This window comes from Drosophila novamexicana, unplaced genomic scaffold, assembly GCF_003285875.2.
Source record: "Drosophila novamexicana strain 15010-1031.04,08,12 unplaced genomic scaffold, DnovRS2.1 tig00000462-arrow-pilon, whole genome shotgun sequence".
Classification (NCBI taxonomy): domain Eukaryota; kingdom Metazoa; phylum Arthropoda; class Insecta; order Diptera; family Drosophilidae; genus Drosophila; species Drosophila novamexicana.
The window spans coordinates 277,176-295,954 of NW_020824806.1; the positions used below are offsets into that span (position 1 = coordinate 277,176).

At 39.3% G+C, this 18,779-nt stretch overlaps 1 protein-coding gene across 2 annotated transcripts in view; it reads left to right on the forward strand.

The window, feature by feature from the left end:
* Positions 1-17,955, forward strand: part of LOC115760738 (protein grainyhead) — a 43,193-nt gene extending 25,238 nt beyond the window's left edge. The window contains exons 6-16 of one of the 2 annotated variants that reach the window (XM_030702214.1): positions 262-485; positions 579-741; positions 4,397-4,508; positions 5,005-5,099; positions 8,608-8,664; positions 10,642-10,740; positions 15,223-15,402; positions 15,500-15,624; positions 15,718-15,913; positions 16,874-16,938; positions 17,497-17,955. In XM_030702214.1, the coding sequence (XP_030558074.1) occupies positions 262-485; positions 579-741; positions 4,397-4,508; positions 5,005-5,099; positions 8,608-8,664; positions 10,642-10,740; positions 15,223-15,402; positions 15,500-15,624; positions 15,718-15,913; positions 16,874-16,938; positions 17,497-17,623 (1,443 nt within the window). In that variant the 3' untranslated portion in view covers positions 17,624-17,955. The remainder of the gene's footprint in view (positions 1-261; positions 486-578; positions 742-4,396; positions 4,509-5,004; positions 5,100-8,607; positions 8,665-10,641; positions 10,741-15,222; positions 15,403-15,499; positions 15,625-15,717; positions 15,914-16,873; positions 16,939-17,496) is intronic. The other variant, XM_030702215.1, reaches the window with a different exon arrangement.
* Positions 17,956-18,779: the final 824 nt, after the last annotated feature.

The following is an 18,779-nucleotide window of genomic DNA, read 5'->3' on the forward strand; positions in this document are numbered from 1 at the left end:
CTTTTAGCTAGCAACGAGTAGCGAGTAACGAGTAGCGAGTAACCACATACAGTGCGTGACGTGTCCATTAAAACCTAAACTTAAGCCTAATTCTATTTATGAGTAACGAGTAGCGAGTGACGAGTAGCGAGTAACGAGTAGCCACTTAACATGCGTGGCGTGTCCATTAAAACCTAAACTTAAGCCTAATTCTATTTACCTAATCAAATCTATGTCATATCGATCTTATAACCAATCCAATTTATACCAATTCTTTTGCAGTCCTTCGACTATACGGAACTGTGTCAGCCGGGTACCCTGATCGATGCAAATGGCAGCATACCCGTTTCGGTGAACAGCATACAGCAGCGCACCGTGGTGCATGGCAGCCAGAATAGTCCAACCACATCGCTGGTGGATACCAGCACAAATGGCTCGACACGTTCGCGGCCCTGGCACGATTTCGGGCGCCAAAATGATGCTGACAAAATACAAATACCAAAAATGTAAGTCGAACGGCAACGAATTAACTAAATTAATAACTGTTACTAAATTACTTTCCTTTATTTGTTATTTTATATATATATATATTTGTTTAGCTTCACAAATGTGGGCTTTCGCTATAATCTGGAGAGCCCGATCAGCTCGTCGCAGCGGCGCGAAGACGATCGCATCACCTACATCAACAAGGGTCAATTCTATGGCATAACGCTGGAGTATGTGCACGATGCGGATAAGCCAATCAAGAATACAACAGTTAAGGTAAGTCCTATTGATTGTGGAGCTGCCTGATCCTGCTACCAGTTCTTGTTGTTCTTGTTGTTGTTGTTGTTGTTGTCAACACCCAGTTCAAACCCTTTTCACCCTGCGATTTGTCAGCTGTGAGTCCTGGCGTTGCCGCGAGCAGAGCTCAGAATGTCAGAATGCCCAGGCGCTAATCAAGTTTGGCAGCACTCGCCACCCTTTGCTCAATTGCACACAGACACATAGGCACACACACAAGGACACGCATATCCTGCTTAAGGCTTTGCTCTGATCTCGTCTTCATATGCATATCCCGATGATAAATGATAAATGATACGCCAAGGCGCTGCCTTTATGAGAATTTGAATATGCCGCTCAATGCAAATTGTGAGCCTTTCAGCACACACACACACACACACACACACACTACATGGTTATTTTTTCCTAGTTGTGCACAATACACATCAACATCATCAATCAGATAAGCTTAAATGACGTCTGCTCCTCGACTCGACTGCTACTGGAAAATGCAAATTGTAAACTGAACCCGTTGAGTTTTGAAGAATGACAATCAAAGTTACAGTTCAAAATGGGAAGTGGCAACTTGGGTAGTTCAAAGAAGTTGTGAATGTGGATGTGGAAGTGCCAACGGTTCGCTAAGTAAACAACAATTGAGTTTTGAGTTCTGCGTCTCGAGAATCTAGGGCCTGAAATTGGAACTGTCTTTCAAATGTTATTTGCATACGTAAATAAAAGCTGCGACAAATTGATGGAAAAAAATTAAAAAACAATAGTAAAAAAACTTTTTTTTGAGGTCCAAGGATCTTGAGCTCAAGGAATTATACTAAATAAACAGAAAGAAAATTAATGAATATTTTTGAAAAATGCAAAAGATTTTCGGGTTTAATAAAATAAAAGTCACGAGGATAGCCTGAATTTTAAGAACTTCAGTTCACAGCATAAATAGAAAGAAAATTAATGAATATTTTGAAAGGTCCAAAGGAATTTCCAGGAAAATAAATATCCTAAAGCTGGCTAAAATGTATATCGAAATCCGAAAAATCTTCAGTTTTAATCAAAAAAAGTCACAACGCGTACAATGCCCGAATTTTAAGATCTTGAACTCAAGGAAATATGCTAAATAAATACAAAAGGAATTATAAATGAATATTTCTAAAATTCCAACAAAATCTTGATCAAAATCAATTGAATGAACACGTTGATAGCATGAATTTAAATATCTTAAGGTTCTTAAGGTTAAACGGAAAGGTGTACGAAATTTTTGTAAAGAACAAAAAAAAAAAGTGGAAATTGTTCTTTAAACCTTTTAAAGATCTTAAATATTTGGAGAGATTTTTAAATAAGTTGACAGTTTGCTTAAAATACGAAACTTTCTCAGAATTCAAAATATGATTTATGATCTTGAGGAAACATTTTAGGAAAAAGAAAACAAGTTCTTAAAGATCCTATATTAATATTTACTGCAACTCTTTGAAATTCGTAAGATCTTGAGTTGCTTGAATATAAAAGATAACATTAAAAAAGAAATTCTACATAAAATAGTTCTAGCAGATCTCGAGCTCTAGAGAACATCTGGCAACTAAATAGAAAATCTATATAAAATACTTCTGGCAGATCTTAACGAACTCGAGCTCTAGCGACCATCTGGTGACTGTCTTGACTACCCCTACCTTTGAATTTTCCATAGTTCTGGCTACCCCTGCTAATTGTGTTTTATGAAGTGCCGCGACGTCTCGTATTACCATAAAAGTGCAATAATTTTTGCGTAAGAGACGCTAGAAAAAAGTGTCAAAATGAATTTACGAGCTTATTTGTTTAACCCTCTCGCCCTTTTTCGGGCTGGCAGCAAACATTCCATAAAAAAAAGAAGACATTTAAGTGTAACTCAAGAAACTACAGAATCGACGTGGAAAAAGCAACCCAACGAAAAATCAAAGCGGCGCATTTGCATAGACGTGTCCATTTCCATATCCATTTCCCAAATGCCTAACGGTGAAAAACTTACCAAAAATCCAAAAAAAAAAAAGTGAACCTAGTATAATTTACGAGCTGATTAGCCCATGAATATTTACGATATATAAAACACAGAGGCCGAAGAGTTGAACAAAAAAAAAAAAAATTCTGGTAGAAAACTAAAGATTCAAGAAAAAGGCGCACAAAATACACAAAAATATTTATGCCGAGTAATCAGTAGATGCAAAGATCTTCTAGACAGGGGGTAATCGGGGGTAGTCGGGGTAAATGGCAAAGGGGTTGCAATTTGGATGGGTTCCTCGGGTTCCTCGGGTTCCTACATATATCTGTGCGCTTCCTTTTGCGCTGTCAACGTAATTATTCAAAATGTGAAAAACACATAAATGATGCACACAAAATGCAAATATCTCTGGGAACGGACGCTTGTCAGATACGAATATGCTCGGGATACTCAGATACAAATGTGTTAGATATTTTTCTGCTAAATCGAGTTAGTCCTTTTTTGATTTTTGATTTTTTTTTTTTGTTTTCATTATTGTTGCATTTTCTGTTTCTAATCCTTTTGACTTTGTTGGGTGCGAGCAATAGATCGGCATGGGCCGACAAAACATGTGTCACAACGCGTATATGTCAAGCGGGTTGGCCCTGAACAACGACTGACAGATACCCTGTTAAAAGTCAAAGAGTTTAATGTTCTGGGTGTAATTGGCAGAATGTGAGGGAGCGAGGTAGGGCAGAGGCCGAAAAAATGTCAAGAAGTAAAGGCTTAAGGAACGATAACAACAGGCAGATACCCTGTAAATAGTTTGAGAATGAAATGGAAAGAGGATAATTGTCAGAAAGCCTTATTAGTATCGGAAAACTGTTTCTAAAAGTGTGCCTCGAACTCTTTTATTGTTTTCTAATATGTTTATAACACGTCAGATTTTTGTTAAATATATATATTTAACACGTTCACACTTCCCAGATACTGGTTAATATATTTTAATTAATTTATTACTTGAAAGCAGAGAACAAAAAGAGATACCAAATTTTTAAAATAAATGTTTATATATGCATCAGGTACTAAAAGCATAAACAATTAATCGGAGTTATCTAGCATTTAGCTCTTTCTATGCGAACTCTCAGTCTTGAAACTTTGCACAGATCCGTCTTTCTGTTGCCGGCAGTAAATATTGGATGGCAGTAGCTATATATATTCCTAAACGATCCGCCAAACATTTGGTTCTCAGATGTAAACCTTTATTTATAATAAGAAAACTTGACCAAACTTGAGATCTATTGGTTCCATTATGAACCTCATATATAAGCGAAATCTTATCTACATCGGAACACTTTTGATGCTATAGCTGCTATAGGAAATATCGTTGAAATATTATCCAAGATATTTTCGTCGAGCTCAGCATTCACGTGGTTCACTATTCGTAGATATCTGTAAAAGGCAAATTTCTAGAAGGATATCCTGACTTTTGTTTTATTTGTTACTTTAACAAATTTGTTTCTATTAAAAATAAATCTAATAATATCCTTTAACTATCAGCTTAATTTAAAATGAGTCCAAGCCTACAACAAGAACCAACAACAACACGAGAATATATCAACAACTCTTTAATAATTCTTTCATTTAATAATACTTTTATGTAATTGTTTTTCTTTTTCTGTTTTTGCATTTTTGCAGAGTGTGATCATGTTAATGTTTCGCGAGGAGAAGAGTCCCGAGGACGAGATAAAGGCCTGGCAATTCTGGCACAGTCGTCAGCATTCCGTGAAGCAAAGAATCTTGGATGCAGGTGCGTACGGGCTGAAGAGCCAACCGCTACCGAGTTGTGTATAGAATATCCAGATCGTAAATTGTTGCTTTTTATTGAACGGTTGAGCGGAGGGGGAGGGGGGGAGGGGCAGCAGGAGGCGAGGGAACATGCAACATGCAGCCCGAGTTATGACATTGATAAACGCGCAATGCGTTCGGGTTTTGTTTGATTGCAGATAATCTTGGCTAGTTTGCCGGCTGCCTCTGCCTCCCCCCACTCACTCCTTCTCCCTCTCTCTCTCAAGCTCTCACAGTGTTGCTGCCACTTGCTGCATCCTGTTGCGCGCTTGCCCCATCAAACATAACTCATTAGGCACTTGTCACAGACAATTTTCCTTAATTGTTAATACAAACGATACGATGCGACTCCCCCCCCCCCCCCCCCCCTTAAACACCCCCCCTCTAGACAACACCCCTCTCTTTGGACTGTTTCTCATACCTTATTCTTGTTTTTGTTTTTGTTTTTGTTGTTGCAGATACAAAGAACTCGGTTGGTCTTGTTGGCTGCATTGAGGAAGTGTCGCACAATGCCATCGCCGTCTATTGGAATCCGCTCGAGAGCTCTGCCAAGGTAAGTGCCAAGCACCTGTGAACTCTGTGCGCCCATTCCCATTCCCATCCCCTCTCCTTTTCTCTAACTGTTGTAGTCTCCATTTTGTTTGCGGCCGAGCGCCGCCTCAATTAAAAAAACAACAACAAAAAATCATTTTATGAACGAGACGGCAAATAAATGAAACGCTCTGTGTGTGTGTGAGAGTGTGTGTGTGTTTATGTGTGCTTGTTGTGCGTGTGTGTGTGTGTGTGTAAGAATTAATTTGTGATTTATTTTCAATTGCAGCGTACAACGCAAATTATTCAACGCGCGTCGCAAAGTCGCCTCTTGTTGTTGCCATCTCTGTCGCACGCCTTGGGCGCCAAACTCTTGCCGTCTCGCTCTCGCCTTTGTTGTTATTTTGAAAAGAATAATTTATGCATTTATTTATTTATGACACTTAGTTTTTTAATCACCTGCCTCGACAAATTTCAGTCTCGTTCGCGCTCGCTCGCTCTACCCCTCTCTCTCTCTCTCTCTCTCTCTCTCGCTCTCTTTCCTTCTCTCTCTCCCTTTCTGTTCGTCTCGTATTTTGTATTTGCCAAAGCTTTGGCTTTAAGCCCGAGCTGGCCGCGCGTTTAATTTAGCAATTATCAGCAATTTTAATCGCCACAAATATTTGCAATTCTATTGAGCGAATCAAGCGCCATGCGCCGTCCTGCCATTACGTATACGCCACCCCCCCCCCCCCCCACTCCCCCCCTCCCACCTGCCGCACCACCCAACCCCCGATCTGCCGAAGCACCGCCAAACAGTTGAACAACATTGTAATTGGAATGCAGATGCATTCAAGCAGCTGGGAGTCATAGGCTCCACCCCGAAAATAAACAAATCCAAATGAAACGGCAAGCAACGAGTTACGTTGTGCTCAGTGCACGACTAGCAGATACCCTGTAACAAGCTTGATTTCGGTTGCAAATGGAATTTTTTAATGAAAGTTTTAAGTAAACACGCCAAATACATTTAAGCTCCTCTGTGCATCTCACTTAAGCGTAGAACGTCGGTCTAGCAGATACGACTAGCAGATACCCTATAGCAAGTTTACTTATAATTCTTTCCAAGATATCCTCACCAAACTCTACAATCCAGCTCACTTAACTGCCAATGCGTAACAGATCCGTCTGTGTCTACGACTAGCAGATACCCTGTAGCAAGTTTTTGTATTAAAGCTTTTATATAAAAGTAACTCCATGTCCGTAGTCTGTGTTTTCACGAAATATTAAGACTATTTGCTAGCTGCCTGTAAAGAATTTCTTTGAATATGAAGTATGTTTCCAGGATTAACTCATATCTTATAAACATTAGCAAATAGCAAGACTACCTTTAGAGCTGCCTCTTATTAATTTTGTATGATAATCAAGTGTGCTTTAAGAACCGAGTTAGAGGTCCTTGTTTTTAGCAAATATCAAGACTATTTTCACAGCTGCCAATTAATACTTTTTATCGTTTAGGAAAGATGTCTTAAAGTCCATCTTATAGGTTCATGTTTCTGCGTGCAATAGGTTTTCTTTGATTATAAATAAAGTTATAAAGATATACAATAATTGAAGCATACTTGGAGCGTATAAGCTATATAGGATCATATATGCAAAAGTTTTCTAACAGCAGCTGTCATGAAGAAAATCTTTGAAGGCCTTATCTATAAAGATATGTATATATACATATATATTAAGATGTTCAACAATTGAAGCATACTTTGAGTACATAAGCTGTATGAGAGTCCAAATACCAAACTTTTCCGACAGCTGTCAATGGGAGCCTTCTTCAAGGCCTTGTCTATAAAGATATGTATATATATATATATATATATATATTAAGATATTCAATAATTGAAATAGACCAAATAGCAAAGTTTTCCAACAGCAGCTGTCAATCGGAGTCTCTTTGAAGGCCTTGTCTATAATATATAGGGTTGGGCGCATGCGCTCTGCCTCTGATAATTCCAGCCATTTTATTGCAGCCAAATGCACTGATTTTTCACAAGTTGTCAAGTTCAGTGACTTGCGTCAAATTGGCAAGCGGTTATTAAATTGGCTAACAGGCTGCCTGGCTGACTGTCTGGCTGGCCAATTGGCTGGCTTATGGCCATAAGTGCATTTTGGCTGCATTTCGATATCGCGCTTTTTATTTACAAATTGTTTACGCGCTGAGATGTTAATCCCAAAAACGAGAGAGAGTCGCCGTCGCCGTCGCCGACGCCGACGCAGCCAAAGGCCGCATAATGTCGATTTCGTTTTATGCCGTTAGGCAGCAGCATCCCCCTGCCCCCTACCCGCGCCGTCGCACGCTCTTGCGCTATGTATCTGCGCATCTGTATCTGTCGCCGTGTGTGTGTGTGTGTGTGTGTGTGTGTGTATCTGTATCTGCAGCTGTGTGTGCGCGCGCGCGTATCTTTTGCTTTTGCCTTTCCCAGCGGCAGCTAAAAAACTTTCGTACGCACCGACACGCAGGTGCTGCAGCTTGTGCAAGGCCCCCCCGCCTATCCCCTGTCCCCCCTCTCCCTCTGCAACTGCAACTGCCTGCTGTCTGTGTCGCTTCTCTTATATGGTACGCGCCCGCTAATTATTCACATTAAATACTGCTCCACGTCGTCCAGCATCGACAACGTCCACGACGACGCCGACTGCGACGCCGACTGCGACAGCGCTGCGTCGACCGCGTTGCACTTTTACCATTAAGATTGTTTCCTTTGGTATTTTTGCGTTGATGGATTTTCTACTCTTTTTTTTTTTGTATATACATATATATATATATATATTGCTGTTGTTTGTCTTTGGCTCGTCGCATCTGGCTTGGACATGCTTAAAATGCCTTTAAACACACACACGCACGCACACACACACACGCACACACACACACTCGCACACAGACGCAGCGACTTGAAGTCTGTCGCTGAGCAACTGAATCGAAGTCGAAACTGAAGAGCGCAGAAAAAAAAATGAATTGGATGCGTTGCACAAGTCAACTTGCCGCAGCAACCCTCCCCACCCCCCCCCCTCCCTTTCGCTGCTTACCTGCCCACCTGTCCCCCTTCCGCACCTGTGCAGATATGTTGCCACAGTTCGGTTTGGTCCTCTGTGTATTGCCTTGTTATTGTCTCCAGCTACATTGGCATTGCCATGGCCATAACCAACTGTAGTATGCCCGCCTTTTGGTTGTGCGTGTGTGTGCGAGTGTGCGAGTGCGTGTGTGTGTTGGAATTTTTTAAACTGTCGTGGGCATAAAGAGGACATCGACTTAATAGAGAGAAAACAATTGCTTCTAATAACAGTCGCAGTCGCAATCGCAGTCGCAGCCCCCAGACGCACTTTTTTTTTCCTTCCCAATTTGCACTTTTTGTCATCTTTTGTTGTTGTTGTTGTTTTTATTATCATTTTGCTGTCGCTTTAATTTCTTTTTTATTTCCATTTATTTATTTTTTCATTTCTTTCTGTTCATTTTTTATTAATTGCCTCGCTTTTAATTGCATCGCATTTATTTTCCACAGATCAACATTGCGGTTCAATGCCTCAGCACGGACTTTAGCAGTCAAAAAGGTGTTAAGGTGAGTTTTCTTCTCCAAAGATATATATATATATATATATATATATATATTTAGATATATATGTGAATAGATACATAAAGACAAATATACATAGATAGCTCTATATAATTGATTTAAAGATATGCAGCTATGTAAAGAGTTATATATATATAAAGATACATAGATACATATGCGTATAGATGCATAGATACATAGATACATATGTATATAGATACATAGATATATAGATAGATGTAGGATTGGGCGCATGGCTATGTATATATCCAAGAATATTTTGGATTCTGCAAGAGTCGCATCAGTTGCATTTATATAAATCAAGCTAGTTAAACATAAAAGTAGAGCAGCTTTTTTCTCTTTCTCTATTTTCTTTCTTTCTTATATAGTCTGCATTTATTATCAAAGTAAGAAGAAGAGCTGCCTAATAGATTGATTAAATACCAAATACATGCATTATGTCACATTTCTCAGGAATGTGCCACAAATTCGTTAAGTAAATGATGAATTTATTAATCGCAGCCAACTTAATGAGGTGTTCAGCTAATTTAGCGCTGCCAGACTGTTTGAAAATGTTGTTGACTTTCAATTGAGCTGGCAACACAAGAGAAGAATTGATCTTTGAGCAGTTTCTTATGAACAGCTAGATATTATTATAAAAATAGTATAAATAATACTAATATATATAGTTCTATAGTCTTTAGCCTGGCCCTAGCTGGGAACACACAAGCAGCAAAAAGCAGAAGCCTGTTGTAGGCTTCAAGCTCTTTCATTATTTCTTTGTTCATGGCTGGCTTAATAAACACCTGGGCACAGAGCGACAGGGTCTTCTGTCTACAAGTTGATGAGGCCCCAAGGCGTGTAGCCTGCTCCCGTTTGCCAGTGTGTTACCTGTGTTACACACTTAATCACATAGTCATAATACCCGTGCCAGGAGGCGCTGCAAGGCCAACATCATAAATGAAAATGAAGAAGAAAATGAAGGGGGGGCAGATTGCTACAGTTCTCGACACTAAACATATATGTAGGAAGTTGTTGTTGCTGTTGCTCTTCTTCTTCGTGTCAGTTGAGAGTTGTTGCAGTTGTTGTTGTTGTTGCAGTTGTTACATCCTTCGTATGTTGTAATGCGTACCATTAAGTTGATATTTCATTGACAGAAACACACGAGCTCGGCCTGGTCAAGAGTTTCTTTTTGCTGCTTGCCATTAAAAGCCAAAAGGGAGCAATACGTGACAGCTACAGTCAGGCCTGGCTAAAGGCGCAACTAGTATTTTGTATGATTGAATCATTAGTATATTAAGTATTTATTTCTGGTATTTTAAGGAATGCCGCTGCACGTACAAATCGGATACGCGACAGCTACAGTCAGCACTGACTAAAGGCATCGCTAGTATTTTTCTTTAGTATATTCGGTATTTAATTCTGGTAGTTTAGGGTCTGCTTAAGTCAAGCCTGGCTATAGGCGCAGCTAGTATTAAGTATTTCCTTTTCAGTATTCATTATTCAAATATTAGGATTAGTATAATTGATATTTATTTTTGGTATTTTAATTGATCCTGGCTTTATTCCAATTTAGTATATTTAGCATACTTGGTATTTTTATATTTTAAGGCCTTCTACAGTCAGGGCTGGCCAAAAGCGCTGTTAGTATTAAGAATTTGTGATTGAATCGTTAGTATATTTGGTATTTATTTTTGGTATCTTAGGGCATGCTACAGCCAAGTCCAGCTAATGTTGCCGCTAGTATTTAGTCTTAAGAATTTAGTATATTTGGTATTTATTTCTAGTATTTTTGAGCTAGCTATAGTTGAGCCCAGCTTAGGTCGACGCTAGTATATTGTTTTTAGTATTTAATATCAGTATATTTGGTATTTATTTGTGGTATTTAAGTCAAACCTGCCTTTAATTCGTCGCTTGTATATAGTTTTAAGTATTTCAAATTGAAACATTATAACATTTGGTATTTCTTTGTGGTATTTTTAGGGCCTGCCGCTGCACGTACAAATCGATACGTTCGAGGATCCGCGGGACGCGACGGTCTTCCATCGCGGCTACTGTCAGATAAAGGTCTTCTGCGATAAGGTAAGTGATTCCCATTTCGCAATGCTGCGCCTGAGACCAGCTACCACATACGAACGGCCAGATACATATAATTACGCACACACACACACACACACACACACACACACACAGGCATACACGCACATGCCGCACACACAGCTGCCACGTGCAACCAACAGGTTGAATGAAGCTAACTAAAAGCGCTGCGACGTGACTCGAGGCAGAGTTCCAGCCAATTGTTGTTGTTGCAGTTGTTGTTGTTGTTGTTGTTGTTGCCACTTGTCGCTTGCAGCTTTTATCGAATCGGGGGCAACTGGCTGGCTGGCTGTTGTTGCATATGGCATATGGGTTGTCCCTTCATCAGGCCACAATGTCTGTCCGTGCCTGGGCTCAGGTGGAAAGCGTAACGCGTACAAAAGTAAATGGACTGCCCCCCTCCCCCCGCTCCTTTCCCCACTTCACCCTTCTGCTGTGGCACTGATTCCCTGGCATCATCCTTTCGCCTGCGTCGTGCCCTTGTTTTGAACCAATGTTTCGCCTTGGTCACTTTTTCTCTCGCCCTCACTCCCTCTCCCTCTCTCTCTCTCTCCCGTTCTCTCCCGCTCTTTCCCTCTCGCTCTCTCGCTGATTTCATGCTTTGTATGCGAACCCTTCACTTTTTTTTGCGCTTGATGTGCTTTATTAATAAATCATTTCGTGGATTTCCAATTTAATTTTCTCATATCATTACACTTCTGCTGCTTCGTCCGCATCTTCTTCTTCTTCTGCTGCTGCAAGTCCAAGCCGGGACCTGGACCTGGCCGGAGCTACCTTTTATTATACTCCACATAGTCCCTACGCCCTGCGAGCCATACCTTAACTGCAGGGCCCCTACACACACACACACACACACACACACACACACACACACACGCACACACACACTCTTGGAGTGGGCTTAACCTGAACTTCGAGGCGTGTGTTTATCGGTAAATGTATCAATTAAATTTCGCGTACCAGCTTATTTTATATGCTCATACATGTATATATACTATATCCATCTCTTCAGTTACGCATTTCTCTTTGGGTTTTTTTTTGTTTTTGCTGACTTTTCGGTTTCTGATTTCACTGCATTTGCAACTCGGTTGCAATTGCCGTCTTTTGGCACCTTTTTCTCTCTCCCCCTCTCTCTCTCTCTCTCTCGCTCTGCCTGCAAATGCAATCAATGAAAAATATAGGTTTTGCGTATTTTTTGTTTCTGTATTTTAAAACGTTTCAAAACTGCCGCAAACAAATTTATTTCCCAAGATTGCCATCTACGGAGTCAGCTTTTTATGGTAAAAAGTATTCGAATGCGATTGCAAAGAGTTGAAGGGAAATTCCGTTGGGATATATTAACAACATTTCATTATTTTATTATGTGTTTTTACTGATAGACACATAATTGCATTAATTTTGATTATCAGTTTAGCATTTTATCAATACTCAATAGATATAAAGAAAGTTTTCATTCAAAAAGAAATAAATAGTTCAAAGTTTCCAAGGGCAAAAACAATTTATTTAATTAATTTTCAAAATATTAAATAAGTTAACTACAATTTTTCAAATCCGAAAAGTTTATCGCTTCTCAAAAGAAATAGAAATATTAACAAGTTCTATTAAATATATTAAAAATCAAATTTCCCTGCACGTATTTAAAGGGAAATTTACGAGGAAAAGTTTCAAATTGCAAAATATGATGAATTTAATTAAATTCAAAAACATTAGTTAATAAAATAAAAAACTTTTTATTTGAAAAGTTTCTGGAAAATTCTGCCAGTCAAATTTACCTCCATCTTAAAAAAGAGAAATAATTAGTTCAAAGTATCAAAGGCCAAAATAATTAATTTGATGGTAAACCTGAGCGACATTTATAAGTAAATACAATTTTTGTTATCTCCAAATGCAAATTTGATGAGTTTCCAGAAAATTCTAGTAGAATTAACTATGCAGAATTTCTGGGCTTCGATTAATATCTTAGTATACATTTGTATAAATCAATATATTTCTGGACTTAACTATATTCTAAATACTCCAACAAAAGAGTTAGCTTTTATAAAGGAAAGCGTAGATAGGAAAACTTGTTAGCCATATTGCAAGGTTTTTCTTAGACCCATCTTAAAAGAGCCAACTACGTACTGTCTGCTTAGCATAGCTTTATTGGCCATTTAATGGGCACAAAGTACAATTATATTTTTGCAGCTTTACTATTACGACTCTACGGACTATAATATACCACAAAAGTTATTAAGTTGATGTGTGTGTGTGTGTGTGTGTTATGAGACAAGCCATATACCAAATTGGCCAACTCTAGATCGCATAATCTCCGAGTTGAGCTGGAAAGGCGTACTATGCTGTTACTGTGCTGTTATAGAGTTGAGTTTAGAGGAATGGGCGGAATTTGATATATCAGAGAATAACAAAATTTTAGTCAACTTTCGAGTCGTCAGAGATAATTATTATAGCTGACAAACTCTGGCCAAGTTTCATGGAACACCTTTAATTAACTTGTGCTTCTAGCATAGAAAATAAACAAATTTATTTATTGTATTTATATTTATTAAAACTCTTCTTTGAGAAGTTAACTGATTGGGACACTTTCTAGATATATGCTTTAGATAAATTGACTTTGGCACAGAGAAAGTTGATCAAATTCGATCAAAGTTTCATAGATCACAATTACTTAAGCTGTGCTTCAAGTATATAGAATGACACATTATTATATTCGCTTTAGATAAATGTACTTTGGCACAGGGAAAGCTCATCAAATTTATCGAAGTTCCATAGAATAGCATTATCTAAGTTGTTCCTCAAATATGTGCAATAAATTAGTTTGTTTATTATATTTACTTAAAATGGGTTTATATAACCCTTCTTTCTGTAGGTTTCTTATAGGAAATATTCTCGATATTTGCAGTAGATAAACTCACTTTGGCACAGAGAAAGTTGATATATCAAATTTATCGATAAACACATTATAATCGATATGCCCGAAAATGGCGAAAATTGGGTTATCGCTTGTGACTATCGCAGTTAAGCAAATATGAAGGCCCCCCCCCCCCCCTCCCGCTCCTGCTCCCCACACCCCAGCACTCAAGCCACTCGTTTGCCAAGAAGAAGCAGAAGATAATGTCGAAGAAGAAGCAGCAGCAGCAGCAGCAGCAGAAGAAGCTGAAGCTAAAGCTGGCAGCGACGGCGACGGCGAACATTGACCGCATTGGCGGCGATTCGAGCCGCTGTCTGCGCAGCTTTGGCGATATTTTTGCCAAGATAAAATAAAAGTATGTAATAAAATACAGTTATTTACATGCAGGCACACCAACACACACCAACACACACACACACACACACACACACACACACACAGATGCTTAGCAGTTGTGCAGCGAATGCTCTAGGCAAAATTTGTAGCTGTGATAAGCGCAGCGCAGCAACAGAGCAACAGTTGTGCGAGGGGAAGTGAGGGGGGGGGGGGGTCTTATAGGTAGCCAGCATGTACATATGTAGTATATATGTGTGTGTGTGAGTGTGTGTGTGTATGTGCGCACAGTCGACATCCTTGCATAACTTGAGCAGAGAGAAGAAAAACTAATATAAAGACCATAAAAAATGGCTACCAGAGCAGCTAAAGATTGTCTACAAGAAGGGGTGGGGGCAGGGTTGATTTAAGAGGGGGGAGGTGTAGGGGGGTATATCACTTCCTGCGCGCCTCAATTGCAGATTTTTAATTACAAATGCAAAGTGCAGAGCGAAGAATCTGTTTACACGCAAACCAGCAATCACAGCCGAGTGTGTGTGTGTGTGTGTGCGAGTGTGTGCGAGTGTGTGTGTGCTAGCCGCTCACTCACAGGCAATCAAGCAAATCGAGCTGCCGCTGCTGGTCAGGTGGGCAATTGGCCAGGCTTGGAGCTGGGAGTCAACGTGTGCGCCATTTGGTTTGGGGCGCCGCCGCATTATTTATGATGCATGCATATTTATGCAGCATCTGCTAAGTATTTTATAATAATTTAACGGCAAAGCAAAAAAAAAAAAAACAAAAAAACAAAAAGTCAGAAATAATCATGGCTATTTTCGAGTTCGTTGTTGTTGTTGTTGTTGTTGTTGTTGCTTTTGGGCTGTGACCCTAACGGTGCCTGGCCGCGTTGGTGGCACACAAAACTTGTTTGTGGCAGCAACTGGCTGCAACTGGCAGCTTGTTGCAGTCGAGTGTTGCCTGCCACCGGCTGTGGCAGGCTTATGCCACATGCGCGAATTTAATTAATTTCTATAAAAGAGAGGCACAAAAAAAAAAAGGCAATAAACGAAATATGTGTGCATCCCATGCATTTTGATTGATTGCTAATTACACACACACACACACACACACACACAGACAGACACACACCTGGCCAAAAGCTTGCGTAAGCGCCCAAAACGCCGACCCACCTTTCGCAGCAGCTTAACTCACCTCTCTCCCTCCCTCTCTCTTCCCCTCTCTTTAAACAGGGCGCAGAGCGCAAGACGCGCGATGAGGAGCGCCGCGCGGCCAAGCGCAAAATGACAGCCACCGGACGCAAGAAGCTGGACGAGCTCTATCATCCGGTCACAGATCGTTCCGAGTTCTATGGCATGCAGGATCTGGCCAAGCCGCCCGTGCTCTTCTCGCCCGCCGAGGATATGGAGAAGGTAAGTACAAACTGCCACAAATTTGATCCAACACCCACTCACACCACCCCCCACCCCCACACCTCTCTCGCTCTCTCTCTCTCTCTCTTTCTGACAGAGCTTCTATGGCCATGAGACTGACTCGCCGGAACTGAAGGGCGCCTCGCCTTTCTTGCTGCACGGCCAGAAGGTGGCCACGCCCACGCTCAAGTTTCACAATCATTTTCCGCCCGACATGCAGACGTGAGTAAAAATCGTCCACCTTTCTCAGCAAAAGGACGCGCAGCTACAGCTGCCCACGAGCATGAGACTAATAAAAAATATCCCTTCTCGCAGTGACAAGAAGGATCATATACTGGATCAGAGCATGTTAACCAGCACGCCCATGTCCGACTTTGGGCCGCCCATGAAACGTGGCCGGATGACGCCGCCGACCACGGAGCGCGTCATGCTGTACGTGCGGCAGGAGAACGAGGAGGTCTACACGCCGCTGCACGTGGTGCCGCCGACCACAATTGGCCTGCTGAATGCGGTAAGTCTTGGGGCTGAGCTAAGGTGAAGCGGCAGCTGACCCAGCATGTGACCCCTATCCACAACGTAATACAACCCAAAACAAAATTCACGAATCAGCCTAAAAAACAACTATATATATACATAAAAAAAAAAATACCCAAAACTCTAACGTCTGTAATTTTGTTCATTTTGGTCGAATTGGTTAAATCGGAAAAAAAGAATATTTAAAAAAAAAAAATCAAAACAAATATTCAAACCCAAAATGTTCAAAGCTGAAGAATGAGGTGCTCTTAAAACAAAAATTAAAAACATAACTGGCCAAAGTTAATGCATAAACTCAACTAAAGCATCTATATATATATATAAATAAAACCCAACTTCATATCAATCGTTATTCATCCTAAAAGAAAACAAATTAAATACATATATATATATATATTAAATCAAGGAACGTTTATCGTAGTTGAAACTAATTGCAGCGTCGTAACCAAAGTCACATAAAACCAGCTATAAAAACCTCATCAAACCAAAACACACACATCACTAGCTGAAACGTTCAATTGAATAAATCAAATTCAATATATATATACTATATATGTGTATATCTATCCATAATATAACTACACTAAACCCAACACAAAAAGAAAATGGCACAGGCAACAGTTCTTATTTATTTTACTGGGGCAATATTAAATATCGTATATTGGCTGACAATCAATTTGAAACCAACGAGAAAACTGCAAAGTTTTTCAAAATGAACAAAATCACAAACACACACAAGAGTTATAAGAGAAATATTTTAGTTTTCCAGTTAGTTTTTCTTGTTTATACACGCTCTCGTTCTCGCTGTCTCTCTCTGTCTCTCTCTCTCGTTACTCGTTACTCGTTACTCGTTACTCGCTAGTCGTTACTCGCAACTCGCTACTCGTGCAAAACACAACAGACAAAACATCATATTTCTCTCGTTTCTCAATTGCAGATTGAAAACAAATACAAAATCTCAACAACGAGCATAAATAACATTTATCGCACAAATAAGAAGGGGTAAGTAAGGCAGCTGTGTCAAGTGCTACACACACACGCACACACACACATATACAACAGTCACCACACCAACACACAAACACACACACACACACACACACACACACACACACACACACACACACACACACACACACACACACACACACACACACACACACGCACACACACACGCGCACACACACACACACACACACACACACACACACACACACACACACACGCACACACGCACACACAAACACACACACACACACACACACACACACACACACACACACACACACACACACACACACACACACACACACACACACAAGCACACACACACACACACACCTGCACCTTGGCTATATACATCATTAATATTAAAAAAAAAAGTAAAATATGAATTTCAAGTCTCACTCAACACTCATCCCGTAGCCTAAAACTAACCAATGCTCAACTGGCCTGGGTGCTTTATAAAGAAAGAAGAAGAAAAAACCAACTACTGATCCGAGCTATATGCTATTCTTTATATATATATATATATATATGTGTATGTCCAATTTCTTGCAGGATTACGGCGAAAATTGATGATGACATGATATCCTTCTACTGCAACGAGGACATTTTCTTGCTGGAGGTGCAACAGATCGAGGACGACCTGTACGATGTGACGCTCACAGAGCTGCCCAATCAGTAGTACTTGCTCTCAAAAACCACACACACACCCCCCAAAACACACACACACACACACACACACAAAATGTGGACACAATTTTGCTAACAAAAGTTGTTTCAATAAGCCATTTTTTCAAAATAAACCATAAGCTAGGCTAAGCGCTCGATATGAATACATAATTATGAATATATATGTATAATGTATCTATATACATATATATGTGTGTGTAAAACTGAACAATATTCGGAATCGAACAATACAAAACCATTAGTTGTAATTGTTTTTGTGTTAGCTACATTAGTAACAATGAGATTACATTAAATTTTTTAACAAATTTCCACTCTCGCTATGTTAATATATATAAATGAAAAACAAATACAAAAAAAAAAAACAAAAAAACAAAAAAAAAATGCTGTAATTAAGTAAAAATATCATCTTTATGTATTTATAAAAACATATCTATGCATATATATATATACTTATTTTAAGACAACAAGAATAGAGTGCAAAATGTCTGTCCAGTAGAACGTAAGTTCGCCTCTTGCTCAACGCCCGACCCTAGGTCCATGCCAGATATACAAAACTCCAAAATTCTCTTCGAAATTCCCTTTCAGAATTAAGCCTATTTCAATTGTGCTCTATATAAAGCTTGTCTTAAGCATTTCTTATTGTTGAAATCGAAATAATTTTTTTGTAAAATGAATTCGTAAATAAATGAATAACAAAATCGTTTGTTCTATGCTCCTGGAACTATTTCCACACTCATTTCTGGCTAATTACTTAAAACCCCTTGTTACTTGTGGCTATACAATTATATGATATATATATATATATATATATTTTTTGTATGAAAGTTGAATTATATGCTTAAAAATAATTAGGATCTCTGCTAAACAAAAACAAAAACAAAAAAATTAAAAATACGACAGATTTTGTCCATATGTTTGCTTCCAATGCCTAGAACAAAACGAAAAACAAAAACAAAAACAAAAAGAAGAAGAAAAAAATTGTGAAAAAGAACACACTTTAAAGTAATTAACTTTTACATATATAAGTCGCTCTGCAATAAAACATGTTGATAAAAATCTTAATTAAGTCCAAGTTAAGGCAATCAAAAAACAAAAACAAAAACAAAAAAAACAAAAACGGAACAAAAAAAAGAAAAATAAATTGTGTG